A 26,218-nucleotide genomic window follows, 5' to 3' on the forward strand; every position below is an offset into this window, starting at 1 on the left:
CCCTCTAGCACATCAACACTCCCTGCCATCTTGGTGTCATCTGCAAGCTTCCTGAGAGTGCACTTGATCCCCTTGTCCAGATCATGGATAAAGATATTAAACAGGACTGGCTGCGATGCTGAGCCCTGGGGAACAGCACTTGTGACCAGCTGCCAACTGGATGCAACTCCATTCTCCCCTACTCTGGACCTGGCCATCAGCCAGGGTGAAAAGTGCAATCATCCAGGCCATGAGCAGCCAGTTTCCAGGAGGGTGCTATGGAAAACAGCATTAAAGGCTTTAGTAAAGTCCAAGTATACAACACCTATAGCCTTTCCCTCATCCACTAAGTGGGTCACCTTATCATTGAAGGAGAACAAGTTGGTCAAGAAGGACTTGCCTTTCATAAACCTGTATTGGCTGGGCCAGATCCCCTGGTTGTCCTGTACATGCCACATAATGGCATCGAAGATGATCTGCTCCATAAGTTTTCTCACACCAAGGTCAGACTGACAGGCCCCAGATCCTCCTTCCAGCCTTTTGTGTAGATGGGCATCGCATTTGCTAACTTCCAGTCAACTGAGACATCTCTGGTGAGTCAGGACTGCTGATAGTGATGAAAAGTGGCTCAGTGAGCACTTCCACCTGCTCCCTCAGAACCTTTGGGTGGATCTCATCTGACCTCATAGACTTGTGTGTCTAAGTGGTGTAGCAGATCACTAACTGTTTTACCTTGGATTATGGGGGCTTCATTCTGCTCCCTGTCTCTGTCCTCCAGCTCTTTGGACTGGGGACGCAGAAAACAGCTGCTCTGGATATTGAAGGCTGAGGCAAAGAAGGCATTAAGTACCTCAACCTTTTCCTCAGCCTTTGTCACTTTGCTTCCCCCAAATCCAATAAAGGATGGAAATGCTCTTTAGCTTTCCTTTTGTTGCTAATATGTTTTCAGAAACATTCTTTATTATCTTTTACAGCAGTAGTCAGATTAAATTCTAGTTGAGCTTTTGCCCTTCTAATTTTCTGCCTTCATAACCTCACAATATCCTTCTAGCCCTCCTGATTAGACTTCCCCTTGTTCAAAGGTCATAAACTCTTTTTTTCCTGAGTTCCAGCCAAAGCTCTCTGTTGAGCCAAGCTGGCTGCCTTCCATGCCAGCTTGTCTTTTGGCACATGGTTACAAGCTACTCCTGTGCCTTTAAGATTTCCTTCTTGCAGAATGTCCAGCCCTCCTGGACCCTGTTGCCCCTCAGGATTGCCTCCCAAGGGACACTGTCAATCAGTTTCATAAACAGGCCAAAATATCTCTCTGTAAGTCCAAGATAGTTGTTCTGTCCCCACCACCACCACCCCATTGCTTCTCTGAGAGTTGAAAACTGTCTTTTTGTGGTCACTGTGCCCAAGATGGGCCCCAAGGCAGCAGATGACCCCAAGAAGTGAGTCCTGCATTCTGTCTCCCTATGGGAAATACCCCAGGGAAGGCAGTGTGCAATTCCAGTGTGTACGCAGTTTTGGAACTACGTATATATATATATAAAATACCCTTGTGTATTTTTTGTTTGAATGTAGACTGAATAGGCTATACAGTGGGGCTTGAAGTATGCAGCAGACCATGTTTTTACCTCCACATTTCTTTGACACCCATGAATCGTTCCATTGCATTAGAACTGAATTTAATGTGTATCAATTAGGGAGGAGGCACAGGTCCCTGCTATACTTTTTTTGTGTCGTTCACCTTCTGTAGAGTGCAGGTAAATGTATTTCTCTGCGGCATTGTGTTGCAGAGGTGAAGAGCATTTAAAATGGTGTCAGGGAAATCCAGTTTGAAGGAGACATCTAATTGCAAGAATAATATTTTTAAGTAGCCATTTTAGTGTTAAAATCAAGCATAATAAAGGATGCACTTAGGAAATGTATTAAAGGAGAGACTTCTGAAGCATGCCAATACTTGTAAATGCATCTGCACTCTGTATGCACTAAACCCCAAATTGCTTTCAAATGAAAGCTCTTATAATACATTTTTAAAACAACAGTGGTATTAAAATTTCATGTTCTTTTGTAAGTGCTTTGACTTTTTGTAAGGAAGGTGTTTAAATTGGAAAGTTTAAATTCAGGCACAGGATGAATAAAAAAGAAACAAAATAAAAAGAAGAGGTGGGGAAAAAGAGCAAGACTGGATGTCAAAACAAATGTATATCTTCAAAGCCAGGACACAAAGTCAAACAGTCAATCAGCCTGAGAAAAGTCACAGGAAATATTATCCAAATCACTAGTTCTGTCCTTCTTTCTGAAATGCTATTGAATGGCATTAAAGCAGGAAAAAATGACTGTTCAGAAAATAATGGGGAAATGTACCTTGATGCAGTGTTTTCACTTCACCAAAAAAATGCTGAGTGCATTCATACAGTAGCTGTCAAAGCCCCTATGTGCTATTTGCATTTGTTTTCTGAGGTGCATTAGGTACCAAGTGACACTTCATTGTGCATGTTTTGCATTATATCTTCTGTACTCTGGCCATAGGTAGCCCTGGTTTTCTGTATCTCAGTGGACATTTAAATCTTGATCCTGTTTTTGATTTTGAGTGATATTGGTTATTTTTTTGTTGTCTTTACTACAGGAGTTGAAATGGAATTGCAGAGCTGTTGCTACAAACATTAGGCACACCTCTCTGGTAGTGTGGCAGAGCCTGATAGGTACTAATTCCATCTCATTTCTCCTCTCCAGAAAGGAATAGTCTGTTCTCTGAAGAGCTTTACATTTCACAGTAATAAATTTAAAATATTTCTGTCTTGCATATAGTATATATGAATGTGGTATGAAGTCATTAGTCAAAATTAGTCATTGGTCAAAATGTTCTTCACTGGCTAAATTATAGAAAATATTTGTGGCCTCTTCAAATGTGAAAATTATTCTATATATGTGGCAGTCATACAGAAGCATTGTTAAACACTCTTCTTCTGCATAGAGTATTAAAAGTTTCAGGATTTTTAAAGAAGGCTCACAAATGCCTTTGAGAGTGTATACAGTGATGCAATATTAGTATTGAAGTCCTTCTGGATCACTTTTAATATTGTCATCAAAATTAAATGTTCTGCCCTTAACCTTAACTTTTCATAAATCAGTAATTAATGATACATAGTAAGCAAGCAGAAGCTGAAGCACAGAAAGATGTTAGCTTCCCCCTAGGCAAGAGATCATAGAACATGCTGTTCTCTGCAGTAGAGTCCAGCAGTGTCAATTAGTCTTAGACTTTAATTGCATTCAGCTGCACAGGAATTGGAGCTTAGTGTAGGAATTATGTTACCTCATTTTTGCAAACTTCACAAAAGGGGCTGTTTGAAACCCATTACATGGTTATCTTAATGGTTCTGATGGTTATTTTCATGCACCTGTTGATTGTTTAGAGAACCTTATTCTACTGAAAAACACAGTATATATTTTGCAATTAAAATTTTCTTCTCTGTTATTCTGAAGTGTAGTACACATGCAGAGATGTGTTAAACTGTAGTTCAGTATTGAGTGGGGAGTTAATAACTTAAATTGCAATCAAGTTGTATTTCTATTGCTTAAGACATCAAAGAAAATGTTGGTTGGTTTAGATTTCCAGGAATATAGTGGACTTTCCAGGGTTGACTAAGCATGTAGAGTGCTAAGTTGTCCATGCAGGCAGACAAAGATGTACCTATTCAGTCTGTAGCATCAAAGAAGTGAAAATGTAGCTCATCGACTACCGTGTTACCATCACTGACACATTGCCACAGGTTTTACCATAGATTATTATGATGTGTTTCAAAGAAATGTTCTCTGTGTATCTACATACTTATTTAAATAATTGTTGGAAGACTTAAGGGATATAACTATTGCACCTTTAGCTTCTCTTAATGTGCTTTCCATTCAGTGGAATGCACATCTGTTGGAGTGTATTTCTTTCCCCCTCATTTACAAAAAGCTGGCTGTATTGGGATATTAGCTGTGTTGATACAGGTCTGTAGGGATCATTAACTTCTTTGGCAGGGCTCCAAGTAATTGGAGATGCAGTCTAATCTCTCCTGTTAGGTGTTCATTGCTGCTCCTGTTGGGGAAAGATGATTATATGCAGGCATTTCAATACATTAACCTTCCTAGTTTGGGTTTGTCTGGTTTTTTGGTGTGGTTTTTTTTTTGTTTGTTTGTTTTTGTTTGGTTGGTTTTTTGTTTGTTTGTTGTTGGTGGTGGTGGTGGTTTTTTTGGAACTGGATTTCTAGTTTTTAATTGTTTTCTTGGATCAGGCACTAGCCTGATGGATCTGGTAAGTCCAATAGAAACTGTCAGAATATTGATGTATGTGCAATAAGTCACGAGCCAACTGCTTCCAGTCATAATCTTCCCAACAACTGATTATGCTGAAACATCAGTTTTATTTTTAGAAGTACAGCTTGCAGAGAAATAATCATGTTCACATGAGCATGCACCATTATCATAAAAAAAACCCCCAACTAAATATGTGGGTGTACAGAGAAAAGTGAATTACAGAAACAGCAAATAAATATTTCTAATCCAAGTAACTATATCCAAGACAAAAATACTTCCAGCACTCTACTGTTCCTGAAAAAATTGACTGTCTGGACTAAGTAGTGGATAGATCTTGACAGTCTAGTTGATAGGAAAGGAAAAATTTGCCTTGGACTTGGAAGGTGGGATGAGCAGAGATGTTCAAAATTATCAGATACTGAATGCTGACTGAAATAAAATAGTGCAAGACATGTTGCATCACTCACTAGTGCTTAGAATGTTGGGAAATTAATGTACTGCCATGCTCTCTCCCCTGCAAACCCTCTTTTACAACTTTTTGAACTTCCGTATCTCTCAGAATAGTTAAAAAATATATTAATGGAAAGTGATGAGAATGTGAAGGTTATTATGTCAACTGTGAAGCAGCAAGAAAATTATAGAATAATCTAGAAGAAGTATGCATCATTACATACTGAAAAAAAGAGACGTTGTATTATGTAATGGGGACAAAAATCTCATTTAGACCAAGTTCCTTTCCAAAATCTTTAGCAAGACATCTTTAATGTGAGTCTGAATAAAGTTCGATAGTTCAATTATTTTCCCTTTTCTGCAGTACTGAATTCATTATGTGGTGACTTCTTATTCCAGATTTAGACAGCATGAAAACACTAATCAGAGCTAGAAAGATAAGATTAATTGGTGTTAATTTCCAAACATTAGTGTTGGAATTTACATTTACTTGACTTAATAGGTCTAGACTTAAAATGATAGGAAATAAGTTATAGTGATGGAAAAAAATAAAGTAGATCATTTTTGTACAGGATAAATGGGGACAAAATTGATAAAGCAGTGATTTCTGGGATTTTTTTTTTTCCCAAACAGTCAGAAAATTCTTGATATGTTTTTGTGACTTATTTGTGTTCTTTCAAAATCACTGGCTTCATCTACTGACATGGGAGAGCAGATCTCAGGTCTTTTATGGCAGATATTTCAAAGCTATCAGCTTGACCAATATGAGGTGATAGCTTCAGAGGATTTGCCAGTGTTTCTGCCAATCATTTGATGAGTACATCTGAATTCATTGCAGTCCTCTGGCTTTTATAATTCAGAAGCTGGTATAGATCAATCCATGATTCTGGCATATAAATAGCTGAGAGGGGTGGAAAGAAAAAAAAACCACAACAATTGAATATCAGAGCTGTAGTCTTCTTTTATGCTAACAGCCTTTCTTTTGAATAGCTCAAAAAGTGGGGAGAGCCTGAACTCAGGCTTGATTCTACTTACACGCTTAGAAATAATGGGAGGTTTGTGAAATCTCATCACCGCTACCATCTCCAGGTAGCTTTCTAACATGTTGAGTTCAAAAGATGAAGGAAAAGAGGAGAAAATAAAGCAAGAACTCAAAGAACCAACATGAATCGCATGTTGAGAGGCTAGGGAAATACAGGGAAGAACCTGGTCACTTATGTAGAAGGAAAATTAAATTCCAGCAGTTGCTTTTACAATTTCATGGAAGACACCAAATTCCCAAATACTACTTGCAGCTTGATGAAGATGGCCTCCAGGAATAACTCTGCAATTTGTAGAAACACTGAGATCTGAAATTACCCAATAAGTAAAACTATACCTACAGGAATAACATTTCTAAATTTCCAACCTCAGTCTACAAGGAGGGGAAAAAATGTAGCAATTAATACAAATTTGAAGAGTACTTATAGAAATTAAAAATTTCTTCTGAAATCTCTGTAACTTTCATGATTACATACTGGAGAAGCAGATTTAGGGTCCTGTGATGGCAGTGCACAGTTCACAAAGAGGACTGTCTATGTAGTAGATGCTGTATGAATACGAAGTTTGAAGATAGGTAACAAATGTGTCTTACACAGCAACCTACTGTAAAATCTGTGAAAATACCCTCTGTTAAGTAACAGGATGCTAGTATGATTTCTTCAGAAGAAACCTGCTTTGCCCTAATTTCTCTAAATATGAGGAAATAAATGAATTTCAATAGGGATTTGACTGAAAATGAATTTGAGGCTCTAAGCAGTCTACTGCAGGGACCACCTACAGTATCTCATATCGGAAAGGATATAATTTGCCCTCAAAGAAGTTTGCTAAAACTGAAGTCTGAGTTCTGTCTTTGTTTTTAGTCTATACCTGGAGGTGGGCACTGTGAAGGTTAGATGAATAGACAGTGCACAGAAGTGAAATTAAAGAAGTTGCAATTAAAACATACTTTGCATCCGTAACATCCTGTTTTCAGGAAGCCAGTCACCTGAGCTCTATGCTCTGAGATTCTCGTCTTTTTTATGTGAAGCAAATTGAAATCTAATCAAGTAGTATCTCAAAAGTTTGGAAATCATATTTGGGTTTTAAAATAATATATCTCTCCATTCTTCCAGGCACAAATGTGGTTTAGCACATTTGATTTCACAGAATCACAGAATATGCCAAATTGGAAAGGACCCACAAAGATCACTGAATCCATCTCCTGGCCCTGCACAGGACCATCCCCAAGAGTCACACCATGTGCCTGAGAGTATCATCCAAAGCTGAACTCTGTCAGGCTTGATGCTGTGACCACTGCCTTGGGGAGCCTGTTCCAGTGCCCAACCACCCTCTGGGTAAAGAAACGTTTTCTAATATCCAACCTAAACCTCCCCTGACACAACTTTAGGCCGTTCCCTCAGGTCCTGTCACTGGTCACCCCACAGAAGAGATCAGTGCCTGTCCCTCCTCTTCCCCTCATGAGGAAGTTGTGTCTGCAGTGAGGTCTCCTGTCAGTCTCCTCTTCTCCAGGCTCAACAGACCAAGTGACCTCAGTTGCTTCTCATATTGCTTCCCCTCAAGGCCCTTCACCATCTTCGTTGCCCTCCTTTGGATGCTCTCTAATAGCTCATTTTTAATAGGTTAGGTGCTGACAAATCAAAGTGGCAAAAATCTTAGGTAGCATCTTAGACAGCTTTAAATTAATATGTATATTGCCCAGCTACCTTGTTATTTGACTGATAACTCAGTCGTTGCTTTTTTTCTTACAGAAAATTTTTGGTGTTTTTTTGTGTTATGTCTTTAGGGTTTTTTTTTTTTTAATTTATTTATAAACCTTATGTTTAGTCTTTACACGTTATGAACCAGTACTTTGGCATTATAAATACATGCTGAGCATTTTGTGCCATCTTTGCTAAGTCTGTTTACTGGCTGGAAGGAAGCAGGTTTTGTGGGAGGAAAGCGGTCGTTAAAGCTGTAAAAATTACCACTGGATACTGGTCTCAGTAGGGAGTGAAAACCCTGCTGCTAGCTGGGCATGGAGTGGTGTATACCTCTGTGAAGGCACTCCTCGTGCATGTACCCTATTTGATGGGGACTGGGGTCCCTTGTAACCGCCTCTCCTGCTGTGGTTGTGTCTCCCTGTTAGGCTCAGAGTCTTCCAGCAGTGCTGGCTCCTCAGGATCACTGTCACGAATACATCAGCCTCTCCAAAGTGCATCTCTTGTCCCTGGTGTAACAGTCAGCTCTTCAGGCAGTGTGTCCTACCCTGAGAACGGGATGAGTGGCCAGGTGGCCCCCAGCAACACCAGCTATATCATTCTTCCACTTGAAGCTGCAGGGATACCGCCTGGCAGTATCCTTCTCAACCCGCACACAGGTCAGTATGATTCTCTTGTGCCTGATACTGCCCGTTGGTGCTTCTCATGTCAGCTGGGGAATTGGAGAATTTCTTGTTTCTAGACATATTTTCCTGGGGGCATTTTATGGAGCAAATGTACATCCAAATGACATTTTGCAAGTTGTCTTTTTCAAATCTGCTGGCAAAGTTTAGACTAGCTTTCTGAGGCTATTGAGGCATAGCTGGTGGGAAATGATACAAAACACACTTGCTTCACCCCAGACAGTATATTCATCATTCAGAAGTCCTGGCACTCCTTGGCTGTGAATCTTCTGAGATACCATTAGCATCAATAAGGACAGATGCTTTCCTGTATTGAGCATGCTGAGATACGGTGCAATCGAAGCACAATGTCAAATTCTTATAGATTGTGCTTAACAGCAGAATTTCAAAAGGATTAAAGACTGCTTTCGAATTTGCACTTCAGAACTAATCTTGTTATGTGAGCTATATAATTAGCAGTTGTATTTAAATTGTGAGTTTTGTGATAAGAGAAAGCTGTAACTCTTCAATTCCTGGTAGTTAGCAGCACCACATTGCCCAAACAAGGTGCTTGCAGGCACCCAAGAGCTGTGGATGCTTTGGCAACTGCTCAGTTTGAACTTCAGTGCTTGCTGAAAGTTTAAGGCAATTTGTTACTGCCTTGGTCTAGATGAAGTCCAGATCATATTACACTATTACTCGCCACTGGTATTGTACTGTCAGTATTAAAAAGGCTTGGGGAGTTGGAGACTGTGATGCTTTTTAAGTGATTTGGACTATTTCAGTGACCATGACTAGCTTTGCTGTTAACCTCAGCTGAGTTATGCTAGGTTTAAAACAACAAAGCCTATGGTGAAATGTATTTTCCATTATATAATAACTGAGGGTTGAACTCCAAAATATTTTTTCGAAGTCCCTGATAGAGCATCCAGGAGCTTTTTCTTTGGGAATTTTTGTTTATTACTAGTATTTTATGTGTATTACATCCCTGTGTTTCAGTATTTCAGTGCAAATGCCTAAAGCTTATTTGTGAGTCCAGTACTATGAATACTTTGTTTTGGTCATAGTTTGGTCAAGAAAGTTGCAGCACTTATGAAAAACACAGCCTTGGCAAACTATTGAGCCAATCCAGCAGGTATTTAGAGATAGCATTATCTGGGGCTGATCAATATATATCAGCATATTTAAAATCAGAGGGCATTTCTTGTTTGTTTAGATTCAAATGTGAGAATTTCCTTCCGGAGCGGTGACTTAGTAACTTGCACAAACCTTTACTTTTCTAAAGCCTTTACTATTCAAGTGTACTTTTTTCCTAGCTATTGCATTATTGTCATGAGAGCCTGATACTGTCAGCAAGGAAAAAAAATCCATCAATGTGTTCATCTGCTCATTTCTGTTACTCCCATAGTTTTCAGTTCTGTCTGCAACACTGAAATTTCTTGGTCAATACAGAAGACAGCATTTTGTGTGCTATGCAGTCCACTTCCATATAAAACCCAGCAGGCCCAGACAGGAGTCATCCATAATTCAGGTGACAGGACTGAGAAACAAATGAAAGGAATTGCTGCTGCTTGAAGACTGTGCTTGTTCCTGGCCATGGCAAGGACAGAGACTGGAGCTCACCACACTTGAAAGCAGGAAGAGCAGTTTAAGAGGGACATCTCCTGTGTCTGTTTTGTCAATTTAGCAATTTGCAGCAGCTAGTTCATATTTTTCCCTGGCACCTGGGGAGTCTTTTTTTCTGCTATAGGTATAATGTCTGTCAATACTGTCGCTAGACCAGAGCACCTCATCTTTCTTCCCAGTGTGCCTCCTTGTCTGCAGAGGCATCACTGAGAGCCCCATATATGTTAAGGGAGCAAGTATTTTTGCATATATATGATTTTGTGTTTCCTTCAAACCCTCTGTTTTATTTCTGTGGCTCCCTTGTAAATATGTACATAATAAAGAAAACAGAGGGAGAGGATTCTTTAAAAGCTTAAAATTCTTGTCTCGTGCTTCTAGCTTCATGCTGCTGCCTGTGCTGGAAGTCAGACTATACTTCAGCATCCACTGTGTTTTTTACATGCAGCAAAATACATGCTGCAAATTTGTCACTCTTTGGGCTCAGAATCTTTGCATCTTATTAGGGTAACATTACAAAAGAAGCTCCGTAGGGAGGAGATTTAGATTGCTAGATGCTGTGATCGACTATCAAAGTGATGGATGCTGTCAGAAACATAGATGAAGAGAAGACAGTTTAAAGAAAAGGAAAAAGGATCTTTGTTTCCTTTAATGAATTGATTTTCTTTCCCTATGTAATGCCATTGTTTAGCTCTTTTTTCTCTTGCAGAGTGGCTACTTCCAGTATTTTTGTCTCTTTTGATCATAATGCTATGTCCTTTAAAGATCTTATGCTTCCTTTCACACTACATAGTCACTGGCTGTGCAAGCCTCTAATGGCATCCACAGATGCTGTCAATATCTTCTTGCTCTGATTATACCTCTCTGCTCCTTCTCAGGTGCTGGCAGTCCACACTTTCTTTTCCATGTCTGCAGTTTCCTTTACTTCCTCTCCTCTGCTTTACCATTCTCCTTTCCCAGATGATAGACAAGCTTCTTACTTGCTTTGGCAAAGAACCATTTATGTGGCGGTGCTGTTTTGCTCTCCATTTCACCTGCTTCTATTTTACCCTTTAAAGGATTTTCCTTGACACGTCCTGCTTAATCCCTTTGACAATTTAAGAGCATTTATGTTTCATTCTCACTCCACTAAATGACATTGCAATCTTTGCCCTTCTATCAGGGCCACAGTTCATAATTTACAAGTGTCTTCCCTGTTACCATCTGATCTCTCCTTTTCGTTTCTTATTTCAAGATTTCTTCATGACAAGTCTTTTTTTTTTTTTTTTCCCCATCTTTAAAAGGATTGCTGGGACTTTTCTCTTTCAATTCTGTCGTCTTTCACTGAGCCACAGGAAATTCTTTTTATTGGCCTCCCTTGAACATCTGACACAGGCTTTGGGTGGCTGTTATCCCTCTCAGTCTTCTAAAGTACTTCTGGAGCCTGAGATTCCCAAATCTTGGTAGTCCATGCCATAGTCGCCCAGTGTGTTCACAGCAAGATTCAGGAAACCAGTGGACAGAACTGTCTTGTGCTTCTCTTCTGCTCAGTCATGACCTTTCTCACCATGAGTGCGAGTTTACCCAGGAAGTCTTGATGCTCTAGAGAAAGAGAGAAGGCAAGATTCTTTAGCCAGTGCTCCTCAGACATTTCTGACTGTGATTCATAAGAGGGGGAAACTGAAAGTCTGTGGAGTAGATAGAACAGGTAGAGATGCTTTGTAGTGTGCAAATCAGAAGTTCTTTGTTTCACTCTTGCTCTGAGTCACTGAATTCCTCCAGATCTCCATTTTCATCTCACATATTCATACTTTAGTTACATGCTTCAATGGTTATGGTATCATTGCTAAAATTTTTCTCATGGAAACATTTGTAATTCCTTTGATTTACGGATTTCCAATAGAAGTGAAAAGAGAACTGAGGTCATGGAAAACATTTTTCATACACAGAAATACCATTTATTTTTTTGTTTGCAAGACAATGACTTGGGTAAACTTTTTTTAATTATTTCAAACAAGCATAGTTTTTGCAAGGATATTTCCCCCATCTGAAATATATGAAGTGAAGTGAGTTCAACAATTTAGTAGAGCTTTGGACAGAATTTTTTCTTGTATATAAGAGATTTTTAAATACCTCTTAACTGTTGCTTCCTTGAATACTTGAGCACTGTCTCCTCTAGTTATATAGGACACAGCTCTCAAAAGTATATCACTGTGTAATTGGAATGTGTAAATAAGTAACGGGGGGGTTGGGGTTTTTTTTCTTTCCTACAAACTACAGTGTGTCAGAAGTAGTTGTGTGCATTTGACTGCTATTGTGTCAGAGTAAAATGTAACTGAATATTCCCTATGTTTAGCATTTGCTCCATAGTTCAATTTTAATGTTAATTGATTCATCGTTGAATGACTTTAAGTAACAAGAGCGTATTAATTGTCTTATAGCCATAGTAACTTTCCACCCATTCTTTGGAAAATCATCCTTTCAAAACAAATATCTGCTCTCTGTCTTGCCTGAAAAAAAAAAAGAAAAAAAAAGATGGCTGATACTGTAATTACGGCAGTGAGGCATTCAGAGTGATGAGCACTTTACTGTTGCAGCAGGTCAGCTAAAGATTGATCAGTTAAAGCATGACTGTATCCTTTCATACAGAAGACAACATATTCTTTAAAGTGTTCAGCAAATGCAGGGTGTTTTGTTTCAGGTCAACCATTTGTAAATCCTGATGGGACACCGGCAATATACAATCCTCCCAGCGGCCAGCAGACGATGAGGAGCCAGATGGTGGGACAGTCTCAGCAGCAGCCTTCATCCCAGCAGCCTCAGCAGGTTCAACAGCCACAGCAACAAATGGCAAGTCACCTTGTCACACAGGTAGGTGTGGTGGCCACTGGAAAAAAGAAAGAGCTCTCAGGAATATGAAGAATGACCTAAAGGATAGGAGGGAGGAATGCAGCTAGGCAAAAATGTCAGGAAGTGCTTTTCAACATGGAGGAAACAGATAGAGAAGATTAGTTTTTCCTTTCTATGTAAAGGATGATTTTATTTTCAAAAGAGTTGTTAAGCGAGTTGGTGTATGTCTACATAAGGTTATTTTGCAAAATTCACCATAAGAGGAAACTGAAGCATTCATTTTCAAAGTAGTGAAACCTATAATTCTCTCCGAAGAGTGACCTTTCTCTGACCCTTTTGACAACAGTGGGTTTGAGTCAAAGAACAAAGTACAATGAAGGGCTCTACAAACTCTTTCATGTCCAGTTGTATTGAACCCAATCTATGGGTAACCCACTCTCCAATCACCTCTGCCCCAACTTGGTGGTTTTCTGCCTGCACCCCATGTTCTTGCCATGACCCTGCTCTGAGCTAGAAATTCCGGAGCCACAGCAGGAAAGGGAAAGAGCAGAGTGGTTTGAGCACAGTGCCATGGTGTGTCAGCTCTCTGGTCCCTGGGCTGGCTGTGGCATGTGGCCAGGTGTAGCCAAGCATGGGCAGCAGGCTTTGGATCTGGTTCAAATTTAATTTTGTGGATTGCATGTCTACTCTCCCAGAGCAGAGCAGGCAGAGGGAACCACTCAAGCAAGAATCCTGTATCGTGTTTAGTCACAGAGCAGCCAAGATCTACTGCAGTTCTTGTGCGGCTTTATAATTTGGCATAGTTTCATCCTAGGTTACCCAGAAATACAATGTTTAAATTCAGTGTAGTTGCTTTGATTTTACTTGATTTGGATTTATATGGGTATGGCTTTTATTACTTGATCTGGTGCTCACAGTTTTAGAAGACAGGACTAGTACCAAACCTGTGTAAGAAGTTATATGAGAGGTTAAAATGAAAGGAATACTAAAGCTATTCCAAGGTAATAGTGCTGTGGAAAATTGTTTCTTCGCTTAGATAAACATCTGCTCAAAGCTGATGGCCTGTCTGTTGATAATTCACTGCCTGTTCTTCATAATTTTTAAAAAACTCTTGTGTTCTGACAAAGCAGCTTTATAATCATTATTCCTTTGCCTATGACACACTCGGAGTTAAATCAGTGACTAACAGCAAAATTCAAATATGCACTTATACTGTGCTGCTCTTCCATTTTTATCTCCGTAAATTAAATGTAGAATCATAATTTGGCTTTGGCTCACATTAGTAATAAGAAGATATATCTTGGCTTTATTTAATCCAACATCCATCAAATATGTGAAAAGAGGCAGAAATATCTGTAATAAAGAATTGTTTGATATAAGGCTAAAATGAAGTCTAAAATTGCAGTACCTGACCTGTTGTACTTGGGCTGGTGATGAGTCACCTGTATTTTCAGAGCTGTGATTGATACCTTTGTTCTCAATAACAAAGGTGGTGGTGATGGTGGTTATCTCCTCTAAATGGTTGAATTTATTGTCTTTCACTGTGTTTACTTTGCAGCCTGTTCAGACAATGCAGCCATCTTCTCAGTCAGTCCAGTATCCAGCAGTTTCTTATCCTCCCCAGCATCTCCTGCCAGTCTCTCCAACGCAGCAGTTTTCTGTGGTACTGAACATTTTCTTTTTTCTTTCCTTGAAGCTGGGGATGTGAGCATGACTATGCCCAAGAGCCTCTGGGGAGCACTGCAATGACAGGTGTCCCACATGAGAACCCTATCTAAATACCCATTTGCCTTAATGGTTTTGGTACTGACAAGCATTTTGTAAGAACATTCCCACTGATTCTGGTTAGCTAACCTGAAGGATGACGTTAGGAGCAGGGCTCTCTACGTGGTTAGCAGAGACTCAAGAAAAATATTTTGTTGTGCCTGTGATAGAAGCTTATGTCTTGTCACTTAATGTCAAGGGATCTTAAATTGCTAACTTGAATAATTGAGATTTAGGTTATCCCTCTTTTATCTTCCACAAAGACTGGAGAAGAGACCTCTAGAAATCATTATTTTTTATTTTTTATTATTTTATCTGTATACTAAATCCCTTGCCTGGATTTATTTCCTGATGACACCAGAGACCTTGGGAAAGAGAGTAGTGGTGAACCAGCTGCAGAAGGTGTGGTAAGCTGTACATCATGACAGTGCACCAATGGACATGTATAATTAAAATAGGTAGAGTGCTCTTCTAGAGTCTGATTCTGGCTTGGTGCTTACAGGGCCAAGATTATACTGTTCTAAAATGAAGCTGACATTTTAAGAGGCACTACAAAATTTTTTTCTGTTGTTTTTCTCTCTTGCTCTAGTAATCTTGTTTATGACTGTTTGTTTGGTTTTTTTTTCCCCCAAGGTAGAGATGTCATGTAGTTATAGTAAGAGATAAAAACAAAGCTGAGTGGATCCTTGCAGATAAAATAGTGTTATTAGTGCCTGGTAGATGAGTGGTACCATTTAAAGGACAATAAAAATTATTCCGTGCTGAACAAAAGTTGCATATGTCACTGCTATTTCTCTTGAAAAGTGTGTTGCAGGAATATCAGGTTGTTCTAGAGGTAGTCATAAGAAGGCTGATATTTTTATTGGCTAAGTTAATAGTGCAACTTCACCTGAATTAATGTCTTCAATATATATTACATTATACAAACACTGTATAAATGATAGAGTTTTGAAACTCCTGTTCTTTATTGTGCAAATCCAGAGGCATTCCTGGCTCAGTGAAGTTTCTTATAGAATCTGTTTGCAATCATTTGCCATTCAGGTAACAAATAACCTAGGTTTTTAAAGGAACACCTTCAGACAGACAACTTATGTGCCTGAATATGAGTGTAGGATGATAGTAAAGTTAATAGCATTACTATCATATACCACCTGGTGATCTGTCAGGAGTGTTTAAAGTGTTGATCCATGGTATCTGCTCTCAGAGTTGGGAGGGTGAGTCTCTGTGCAGTCTCTGTCAGTGCTTTCCACAAGCAATTTTTTTTTTTTACACGTTTTGAAGTTTCCTGACATTAAATGCATTGTGCTGGATGGTTTTGGAGGATGAACACCACCAGGCTGCAAACAAAACTGAAGAGTCTCCTTTTAAAAAATAACATGAATGTTCCAAGCAAAATGGATTTTTATAGTGCTTATTTCCTGTCTGTAATCTGTATATGAGCACACAATAGAGTTTTGTATTGAGTATTTAAAAGTCTTATGATATGGGCATAGATGAAGATGCATAGAAGCACATTTGTAAATCTTTGACCTTCACAGAATAAACTTGAGAGCACTTAATAGTATGACTCTTTTTGCAAGACTGAATAGATTCTGTCCAGAGTGCCTGTGTTATTACCAGCATGTAATGAAACTTAGGTCCATTGACTTTATTTGGTACGTTCATCCTACCATAGATTCTTTTTTCCCCTTCCAGTCAAATAAAGTACTTATTTCTTTCCAACGCAGCATAAAAAATCCTTAAAATAGCAACATAAGGCTTAGCTTGTTTTAGTCTTCTCTATGTTTACAACCTTAGATTTTCAAAACAGTCCAAAAAGGGAAAGTTCTGCACCTGAATCCTACTGAATTCCTCTTGGGATCAATTTGAAACACAGGTGAAATTACCACCATGTGCTTGGCTGACAAATTCTCTGTTTGGGGATAGAGGTATTCGTACTATTATTTTCATGCCCTTTGTATTTAAAATGTCTTCTTTTGAACACTGTAAAGTTCACTTGTCATTCTGGAATAGAAGGTGAGGGGGGCAGAGTAAGAGCCAAAATTGGCTTTTGTGCCAAATGATGATATTTACCTTGCAGTCTAGAAGTATTTGTCAAAGCATTTGTAGTGATTTTGATTTTAATTGGCTCCATTTCTGTAGATATCCATGCAAAGTTTGGCATGGATTTGAGCTGAGCGATTCCTTTTCCCCTCGTGCTCTGAACCTGTTTTGTTTTGCTAATTTGTGTGTCTACTGCAGACATCATGTCTACATCATTTTCTACTGCCTTTTGCCCTGCAGCGAGATGACATGACAGCACAGTTTAACCAGATGAGCTTAAGTCGTCAATCATCGGGAGACAACCCTGAATCGCCTTCTGGTCCTGTCTACCCATCACCTATCTTGCAGCAGCCTGCCCAGCAGACGAGTTACATTATGGCTTCCCCAAGTCAACAGCTTCCCCCGGGAGGCTTTACAGGTTCAGGTCCACCAGTATCCCAGCAAGTGCTGCAGCCACCGCCACCACCCCAGGGCTTTGTGCAACAGCCACCGCCACCTGCTCAGGTAGGCAAAACCTTCCCTACCAGTTTGGCATGGTGCTCATTGTAGCATCAGAAAGAGAACATAAACATTCTAGGTTTTTTTCCTTCCCCTGGTAAGAGCTTAGCAGATTTTTAGGCAGCAGTAAACTTGCAAAGCATCTATCATTTCCTGGGTTTCATCAATTCCTTCCTTATCCTCAAAACATTTTCTGAACATGTGTTTGTACTCCAGGACACATCTGCACATGAATATGAAGGAGGAGGGTGAGTAAATATCCATGGTCCTTTTTCCCTGTATATATACCAAAAGAGCAACATGCACATCAGCCCAGGTAGTCATTAATCATATTTAATTGACTTGAACATGTGAGATGTCACAGATCAGTAATTTTAACTGTCTTCCTGAAGACTGATTATGTTTTACTGTTCACTACCAAACATCTCTGCTTGTCTCCTGGGTACCTTTACAGAATATTGAAAGTGATTACTGTCAAGAAGTAAAATGCACAGATGACTTTCTGGCCAATTTTCAAGGCGTACACATTAAAAAGACAAATTTCTTTATCCAATTATAGATAACTTTGTTTAAACTCTACTTTAAATGGCATTAATAGTATTTCTCCTGTTTTCATTTTGTCCTTGGAAGAAAATATATAAAAATAAAGTACAAAACTTCACCATTTCTTTTTATGTAAATGAGTATAAACCCTGCTAGTTTGGGGTTTTTTTCTTTATTTGTTTACTGCTACTTACTTAAAATCTCCATTTGTGTTTGTGAATGGAATTCTGTATTGCACAAGAATGAAGAATTTTTATTATTACAATGTTTTTAGCGACCTGAAGGTCTAGTTAATTAGATAACTAATTAACAATAAAAGAAATCTGAAGACTGCTGGATGCTGACATCCCATAGAGGACTGTGACATACATAGTTTCAGTGGTTAGAAAATATGTGGCTATTTTTGCTTAGAGAAGGCTTGCCAAGAGCATGTTTTAAGGGAACTGCAGTTCAATATAATGTGATTTTTTTAAAAAAAGGAAAATATTACTAGAAAAGATATTTCATAGTTTGCCAAATGCAGTGGGATTTTTTTAATTCAGGAAAGAAAAAAACGAACTAAAGGCAGAATTCCCTGGTGTATCCATCTCCCCACCTAGATTGTCCTTTCTAAGTGAGTAAGTAGAGGCTGTCCAGGCTTCAGTCCTCATGTACAACCTCCAGGTACTCTCAGCGTTTTCAAACATAGTTTAATCAAACCTCACGACACTTCCAGTGAACCAGATAAATGGGAGCACCTCCGTTTTTACAGGCTGTCTCCTGCAGCAGACAAAGTGATGTGTTTCCCAGCTCTGCCGGCTGAGGTTTGCCGGGAATTGTGGGGGCTGCAGCACGGTGCTGCCTGCTGTGATGGGGGACCCCAGGCTGCCTCCTTACTCCTGTGGGTGAGACCAGATGTGCAGCTCTCCCTGGGATCTCTGCTGGACCCCACCTCGGTTGACTCTCTACAGGCTGCGTTGGTGGGTTTGCCCACAGGTCTTGCCTACCTGTGCTTGAGCCTTGGATTTCACCCTTGCGTGTGCTACAGGGTGCAGAGTTTTTACTCAGTATGGTGTAGTGTTACTTGATGAAGCTGTTTTCCCTCATTAATTAATACTTGCTCTGGCGCAGATTAACTTCTTCAGAGGACAAGTGAAGAGGAGATGCCTTTTCATGTACAGGCTGCAGTAGGACTGATATAGTACTGGTGTGTCTAATGGCCACTGTGTCTCTGCCCATAACCCAAATATGGTACTTAGGGGTACTTTCCTCCTGTGCAGTAACAAAGTGGAAAGTTACTGAGAGCAAAAAAATATCTTTGTAACAACTTCAGTTATTTCACTGGGGAATGGTTTGTCCTTGGGGGATGTAGAAAGGTGAGAAATTCAGCACTGTCATCTTCCTCTGCATCCGCAAACACCATTCATCTCCAGCTTGTTGCTCTTCCAAACAATCCTTGTCAGATACCTGTGGAAAAGGGCATGGCAGGTTTAGTCCCTGCTGGCTGTGTCCCTATCCTATGAAAGCGCAGTGGCCTTGGTCTGCCGGTGGGAGAAGAGGGCAGCCACTCTCTGCATCCACATGCACAGAGGGGAAATTCTGATTGACATTTTTAGTTTTAATTCATTCACTTCAGTCCTAGAATGTGGCACAGTGGTTTGGATACTAATTGTAGCACATGTATGGAAAATAGGGGATGCCTCCTATAAAAGAGGAATGAGTCCTTGGGAAATAGTAGTTCTTCTGCCCTGAGAGCTCAGCTTTCTGTGCAGGTAGACCCCAACTCCTTGTCTTGCCCGTGGCACAACTTCACTGTGGTGGTGGCTATTGTCAATCTGAATCAGCTGGCTTTACTCTTTGGGGCTTAGATGCAATACTAAGTCTTCTCTCAGACACCAAGCCAGGTGGTCTGAGGCAGGCTTAAAAAAAAAGAGCAATAAAGATGGTAATGGAAGCAAAACATTATGTGATACATTAATCAATGCAATGCAATCAATGTAAAAGCACTTTTATATCTTAAATGTTGCTATTGAATTTATACCAGTGAAAAAGAGGCATGACTCTAATGGCTAATTAGTTCCTGTAAATGCATTGCTGATAAGGCTGGCTGTGATGCTCTGTATGCTGTTATAAAAAATAGCAGTGAAAACTTGGGTGGAGGTCCTGTCAGTATGATCATTTGCTTTGGCAGCTGAAACAAGGAGAAAGAAATGCTCTCCAAGTCTACAAACACAGCAGTACTGCATTTAAATTATTATCTAATATATTAAAATTCAGTTAAATGTGTCTCTACAGCTACTCTCCAAGTTTCTTTCTCCCAGTCTGTAGAGACAGACTGGATTTGAAATGACATGCCTAAGAAGAGGTGAAAGGACCCCTTATGTTTCTTATGCTTCTTCTTTCATCACAACTATTCATCACAACAGTCATGATTTAGTAACCTGAAAAGAGGAATCTATCTTTGTTCAGCCAATGGGAAAAAACCAAAACCAAAACAAACAAACAAACAAAAAAATCACACCTAAAAGCCAAAACCCTGGCTTTGCTGAAAGGGACTTTTAGCAGCAAATGACTGTTTGCTTTATATCACGAATTTCAAACATACATCTTTACTTCCTCTATTTTCAATTTTCTTCTCTTTCTGGTGTATCTTCTATAGTGCTTATGGGCCCAGACACTTTAACAAGCTTCAGCATTCTGTTTTGCAGTACTCTATCGGTGGTGCTTTTCTTTGCCTCTGCAAATGAAGACATGGCAAAAATGGGAGTATTATGCCAATGGGAAATGATATCCTCCCTTAAAAGTTATTTTCTGTCTCATTCTTTGGCAAAATGATGTCCAAAAGTGAGATGGCATGAATTCTTGGAGAGGCCTGGAGAGGCCTCAACACATGTTGAGGGATTTTTCACCTGAATTAATTTTATGTCATCATTAATTTTAGCTGTCTCTTTGCAGAAGCCTCCTCCTTGAGAGTTTATAGCTACTGTAAGACAAAATCTTTATTCATAGCATGTCTCCTCTATGAAACTTGTTATGAAGGAAGTTGGGGAGTCACTGCAAATAAACAGGTCTTTCCTTGATGAACTTGGGAAATTATATTGGAGTACAGTTGTCATACACAAGCCATTATTTTTTGTTACTGTTATTGTAAGTGTTATGGGGGGAGAGAGGGGGAATGAGAAAAACCCTTGAAGAATGACTGATCCCAATCAGTTAGATATTGGGAAGAAATGATACCTCCATATGTCCATACATCACTGTAGTTTCTCTTGCCTTCTTCACTCCCATTTATGCAACTGTAGCTGTTGCATTAGCAATAGTATCAGCATCATTAATCATCTGGATGAAGGTGTTAATCCAAACCTTACTGGATATCAGCAATGTTAAGAGAAGGTGGAATACCTGTCTGATGGCTGAATCAAGATGTAAGTCAGTAGGGAGGTAGTTTATGAAAGTAAAATTATCCTGAAAGGTTTGTGGACTCCTGATCCTACAATGAGAAAATATACCAATGAATTTCAGGGGTCCTGCTAGAGAGCAGCCCAAGAGACACTCAGCCTCATAATGGGTTTCAAACTGCATGTAAACAGGACAAAGTGGAAAGCCAGTGCTGTATGGAGTCTCTGCATGTCATCTATAGACAAAGCACATTAGATGCAGGAAAAAGTAATGTCTGTCCATGCCATTTCTTGAGTGTTTCTGAAGCAACGTGCCCAGTCCTGTTAAAATTTAAGTTAAATAAAGTACTGAATAGGAGGGAAAAAGTAGAACACAGTGGAATGATTAGCCTACAAAAAGGGAAGGTATTTACCTTCAATATAAGACTATCCAAGGTATTCGATATTTAACTCTTTCCATGGTAATTATTAAAAAGGGGGGATTTTTCACAGTGTCACGGATTAAGATCAAGAGACTATGCTTTTAAACTAAAGAAGGTAGCATTTACTTAGGTTATGCTCTTAGAAGCACTTTTTTTGTGGTAATTTAATTTTATTTTTGGGATAACTTTATATCTGTCTTGGCATGCTTGTTAATGCCATGGAAACTTTCTGGTTCTGTAAAGGAAGTATGTTTTGCAAGCAAAAGGTCCAAGGTTAGATTGTGCATTTCATGTGGGAAAGCAATTCAAATATAATTTGGCATGTTGGTAGCCTGCTACAGAAATGTAATTTTTGTTGTTGTTGAAGAGCACATAAGTAAAGGTGTTAGTAACACTGATGTAATGAGAAACTAAAATATTCAAGAGGATCAGAGTAGGAGATGTAAGTGATACATGTTACCACTGATCCCTCTAATTCCACTGTTCACTAAAGTAGAATCAGAAAGGACAAATAACATGTTTCAACTACTGGCACAGAGATGTATTCAAGATAAATGAAAATGGATCCTTACAAGCCCCTCAAGCACAAAAGACCTATTTTAGACCATGTCTATATTTCATACCAAGCCCTTCTTTTAATGTCTAAGTTCTTCAAAAAAACCAAAACCAAACCAAACAAAAATCCCCCACAAGCAATAACAACAAAAACCCTAAACCAAAAAAACAAAATCTACCCCACAGTATAACCTATCAAAACCCAAACCTCTTCTTTGCAAGTCATGTGTGCATGATTACTGGCAAATTCATCCATTAATCTTTATAAATGAAATACATTTTTTTTACCCTTCTGCTACGAACATTTTTCATGCTGATAGATTGCACTCTAATAAGCTTCTAAGTGGCTTATATAACAAATGTATTCCAATGAACTGAGAAAATGAGAGAAAGGGAGAAAGCCCTTTGACTAACTCTGCGGTGTTATCTGTGTGGTAAAATATTTGTTTTTGTGCTCAGCATTTTCAGCTATAAACCTCACTTCACAACCTATATTCTTTAATATTTTAAAGTTAATACCTACAGAATCATTTCCCAAGAGATAATTCTCGTTGTTCTCAAATGCTTTTGTATTTTCAAATATCTGGGGGCTTGTCTGCACAAGGAAAGTGAGGAAGCTGAGGTTAAATCAAATAAATTTAAATCCTTTAAGTAAGATTAAGATGCTGGCAGGAAAAATGAGAATATTTCCATGGGGGTTTAATATTCTTTAGTTTGTAGAATAGAAAATAAAGAATGTTTGAAAGGATGTCTATTCTGTTCCACTGCTCCAAGGAAGGATTAACTATTTGCATTGATTTGACTTAGAGTGAGTCTTCTCATTTCTTTTAAGTCTACTGTAGTAAAGCATTGCTGAGAACAATCAGCTCTCCACAAGATGAGTTTATCACAAGAAACTTTCCTGATCCACAGTTTACACTGCTATGATGTTTAAAGAATGATTTTGCACCTTAAATGTCTGGGTCCGCTTTCCTGTCCCTTGTGGCTTTACTTTGCAGAGAAGCAAATTCATAATGGTCTTGTCCATTCTACAAAGGCATTTTGGTTTTCTGCTTTAGTCTTTAACAAAACAAATGACTTGAGTGCAGGCTGTAGCCATTAGGTGTCAGTTGGTATTGTCAGGTGAGCTTAAAACGTTTTCTGATCGAAACCTTGTTTTTCTCATACTTTTCTGAATATGGTATTAGCAGAGTGAGGAAAAAAAATTCAATTGATTGAAGAAAAAAATAATAGACCTTGAAGAAGGAACGGGTATTAAGCCTCCTGATTGACAGATGCTGTTGACTGTCAGTTGGTCTAGGGAGTTAACTTTAGCAACACCACCAAGTCCAGCTTTGTTAATCCTAATACTTTTCCTACTACAGTTACCCATTCAGTAGTCTTCTACTTGTCCGAGTAGCCATCCATAACCTCTTCTGGCGTAGTCTTTTGTGTCTATGCCTTTTTTTTTCCTCATCTGAGATTGTAAAATTTCCAAGGAAAATGTCTGAACTCTCTTATGATTTCCTAGCAGTATGCAAAAGGATGTAGGTACCTTTACTTTGCTAACACTTCATAAGTGTTCAAGTTGAATGAGCTGTTCCAGGAACATTTCTTCCATGCAAATAAAAGTGGCAAAAGTAGTTCTTGTTTTTGTATGAAAAAAATAAAAGCATTTGGTATGATTCTGTGTGCATGTCTGAGTAGGATAAATGCTACACAAAAGTAAGAAAAAAATGGTATGACTTATTAATAAATACTGACAGGTTGTGGCAGAAGTTGCAAGAGAAGCAATGTTCTCCTGAGCTTGTGCCCCTCTGCAGTCTGTTCATATCGTGTGCTGCCAAACACTTTTAGGTGCCCACAGCATCCGTGGCAGCTGAAAATGAAAAGTTTGAGGGCTTCGAACTTGTGAAGGGTCAGTTGAAAACTTTTTAGCTCTAATGTCTCAGTAACAGTGATATAGCCTGTACAGGAAAAATATTTAGCTTCAGTCACCCTCAAACTTGCTTGTTCACCTATGTGATAAGATGATGTAGTACAAGTTGCCCTATAATGACAATAATAGCAGAACTTGCTGACTTAATGCCTACCCTTAGCTCCTTCAAGAAAACAACTGTTTGGTTTTTGAACTGTAACTGTTTTCACACCAAGTGCAAGAGAGGCTGTAGAGAGAAATGTTCATGTAAGGAAGGATGTAGCTGTTAACCAGATGCGTGAATTTAATAATTGTTTCTTACAAGTGTTTGGGGACACACACACTCCATCTTGGTCTCCATGTCACTTCTAAATACTTTTACTCTAGGCCATTCTTTGCTTCTAATAGACTGTTTTCTCTAGAGTTCATTTAATGGTTCAACATGCTGTCTGTATATGTAATGTTGATATAGAAGGTACTGTTTGCATCCATTTTTCTGCAGCTTTTGATATTTTAGTGTGATAAAATACTACTGCGATATTTTTCTTTGGTATATGCAGGTAGCTTTTTATGAATTCTGTCTGATTTTTGTCTCTTTCAATTAAAATTCTGTTTTTCCTGTTTCTTGAATTATCTGAAAAGAAATGTGGCCACTGATAGCCCTTTTCCTAGCAAAGCTGGAAGCAAGCAGTGATTCTTGATGTGAGATGATGCAAACCACTTCTCTTTATTCATGTTACCACTGATGTGCTTGACTTGAACTCTTGCTCCTCTTCCAGTTTTATTTTATGAATCTTTGATCTTTAGAGTTTACAGTTAGCTGCTGTTCTCTTTCTTTGCAGATGCCAGTGTATTATTACCCATCTGGTCAGTACCCTACCTCAACAACTCAGCAGTACAGACCCATTGCCTCAGTTCAGTACAGCGCACAGCGGAGTCAACAGATCCCACAGACTGCACAGCAAGCAGGTATGTACGTCTGTTTTCTTCAGCTGCTTGCCGTGCCTTTGCTGGTGAAAACTATTGGTTGTGTTTTAACTGAACAGTGGAGAAGAAAGCTCGTCACTGTTCTGTTTGAAAATACGATGAAAATCACAAATCAGGAAATGTTTTGCTTGGGCATACCAAGCCATGGAAGAGCAGAGGTTGCGTTCTCCGCCCCTGCTGTCCTGCATGCAGTGCCATGTCCTCAGTGTCCATGCTCCGTGAGACGGGGCAAAGGGAGCTGAGAAGGGAACTGGTGTGAGCGGTCACATTGCATGTTCAAGTCAACTGTTGCGGTAGCCCGTCATCATCATGGAGACTCCTCAAATGTTTGTGTGACTCTACTTAGTGGACAGGTCTGCAATGATGCAGAAAGGGCCAGTCGTGCTCCGCCACCTTCTGCTCTCCCCAAGCCCGAGGAGCGGCGGGATTGTCTGTGTGGTTGGTGGCCGTGGGGACCAGCTCCCCACAGCAATGTGCGGCTGGAACGGGGGCCGTTACACTGTAAGAGAGTGAGTAGCAGGTCTCACAGTGAACCGGTCTCTTTTCCTGCTGTGTCATGTCACTCCGGATGACTCCAGAGTAAGAGGGACGTGGGGAGAACTGGGTTGGTGTGTGTTGTGGGAGAACAGGAATTGTGGCATTGAGGGAGTCCTCTCATTCCAAGGGAATAAACAATTCCGGTGTTGGAGATTTTTTTTAAGTTGTTAACTGTCTGTTTCTTTAGTACATACCTCCCCTTGCAGGGTGTCTCAAACAGAAAGTCCTGGTGTATGGTGGGGGAGGTGAAGGGGAGGGTGTTGCTTTCCCAGTAGGGCTTGCAATTACAGACGTGCCAGGTAGGACAAAGCATTCACTGTTCGATCTCAGTATGGCAGAAAACGTTCTGAATGGCAAAGCAGACTCCCTGCAAAGGCATTGGTATGAAAATCATTTAAGATGCAAGTCAAGAGCCCAGACATGAGATGTGAACAAGACTTATGGGGTCATCCAGCCTGTCAACCTGTCTCCATAATGTGACTGCTGGCAATTTTGTTCCGTTCTCTCAGGCACTCAGGGAGACAAAGACACAGCAAACACAGCTCTAACTAAGCAATTGATTACTTTTTTTTATGCTGTTCTGTGTTCTAATAAAATTGGTGACATTTTGGTTGGTGTCAGTGGTGACTGACTGTGTCTGCTTTCATACCTTCATGTTATAAGTTCCTGAGAGAGAAGAGGGTGAAGTATTGCACAAAGGTCATCTGTCTCTTCTAGCTTCTCCTGCCTGACAGTCTGGTATCATATTTATTATCTCTGTATAGTGGGTCTGTGAACCTAAGTGCAAATCAACTTAGGTGACATTATCTGTATCTACTCTGTGGTTATAAAACCATATTTATCAGTTTAATGCTACATCCATAGCATAGTGGAGATTATGGTAAGTGCAGCCCACAAGAGATGGTCTGAAACACGAGTGATGTTCTGGAAAAGATCCAGCTGTTTGATCTTGAGGAAATCATAGTTTTAAAGATTTATGGTAGCACAGGAGCTCTTATGTTTGAGTACAGACAATGCAGAGATGCAA

General features: G+C 39.5%; 1 protein-coding gene across 19 annotated transcripts in view; it reads left to right on the plus strand.

The window, feature by feature from the left end:
• Positions 1-26,218, plus strand: part of ARPP21 (cAMP regulated phosphoprotein 21) — a 143,888-nt gene that overhangs the window by 79,351 nt on the left and 38,319 nt on the right. For all 19 annotated transcript variants that reach the window (XR_007630874.1, XM_050331887.1, XM_050331992.1 and 16 more), the window contains 5 exons: positions 7,883-8,113; positions 12,420-12,589; positions 14,127-14,231; positions 16,616-16,879; positions 24,510-24,636. Coding sequence is in view for 18 of the 19 variants with exons in the window: in XM_050331887.1 (XP_050187844.1) it covers positions 7,883-8,113; positions 12,420-12,589; positions 14,127-14,231; positions 16,616-16,879; positions 24,510-24,636 (897 nt within the window). In the remaining variant the exon portion in view is untranslated. The remainder of the gene's footprint in view (positions 1-7,882; positions 8,114-12,419; positions 12,590-14,126; positions 14,232-16,615; positions 16,880-24,509; positions 24,637-26,218) is intronic.

The sequence above is a fragment of the Myiozetetes cayanensis genome, unplaced genomic scaffold (genome assembly GCF_022539395.1).
Source record: "Myiozetetes cayanensis isolate MyiCay16 unplaced genomic scaffold, myiCay2020 scf1, whole genome shotgun sequence".
NCBI classification, from domain to species: domain Eukaryota; kingdom Metazoa; phylum Chordata; class Aves; order Passeriformes; family Tyrannidae; genus Myiozetetes; species Myiozetetes cayanensis.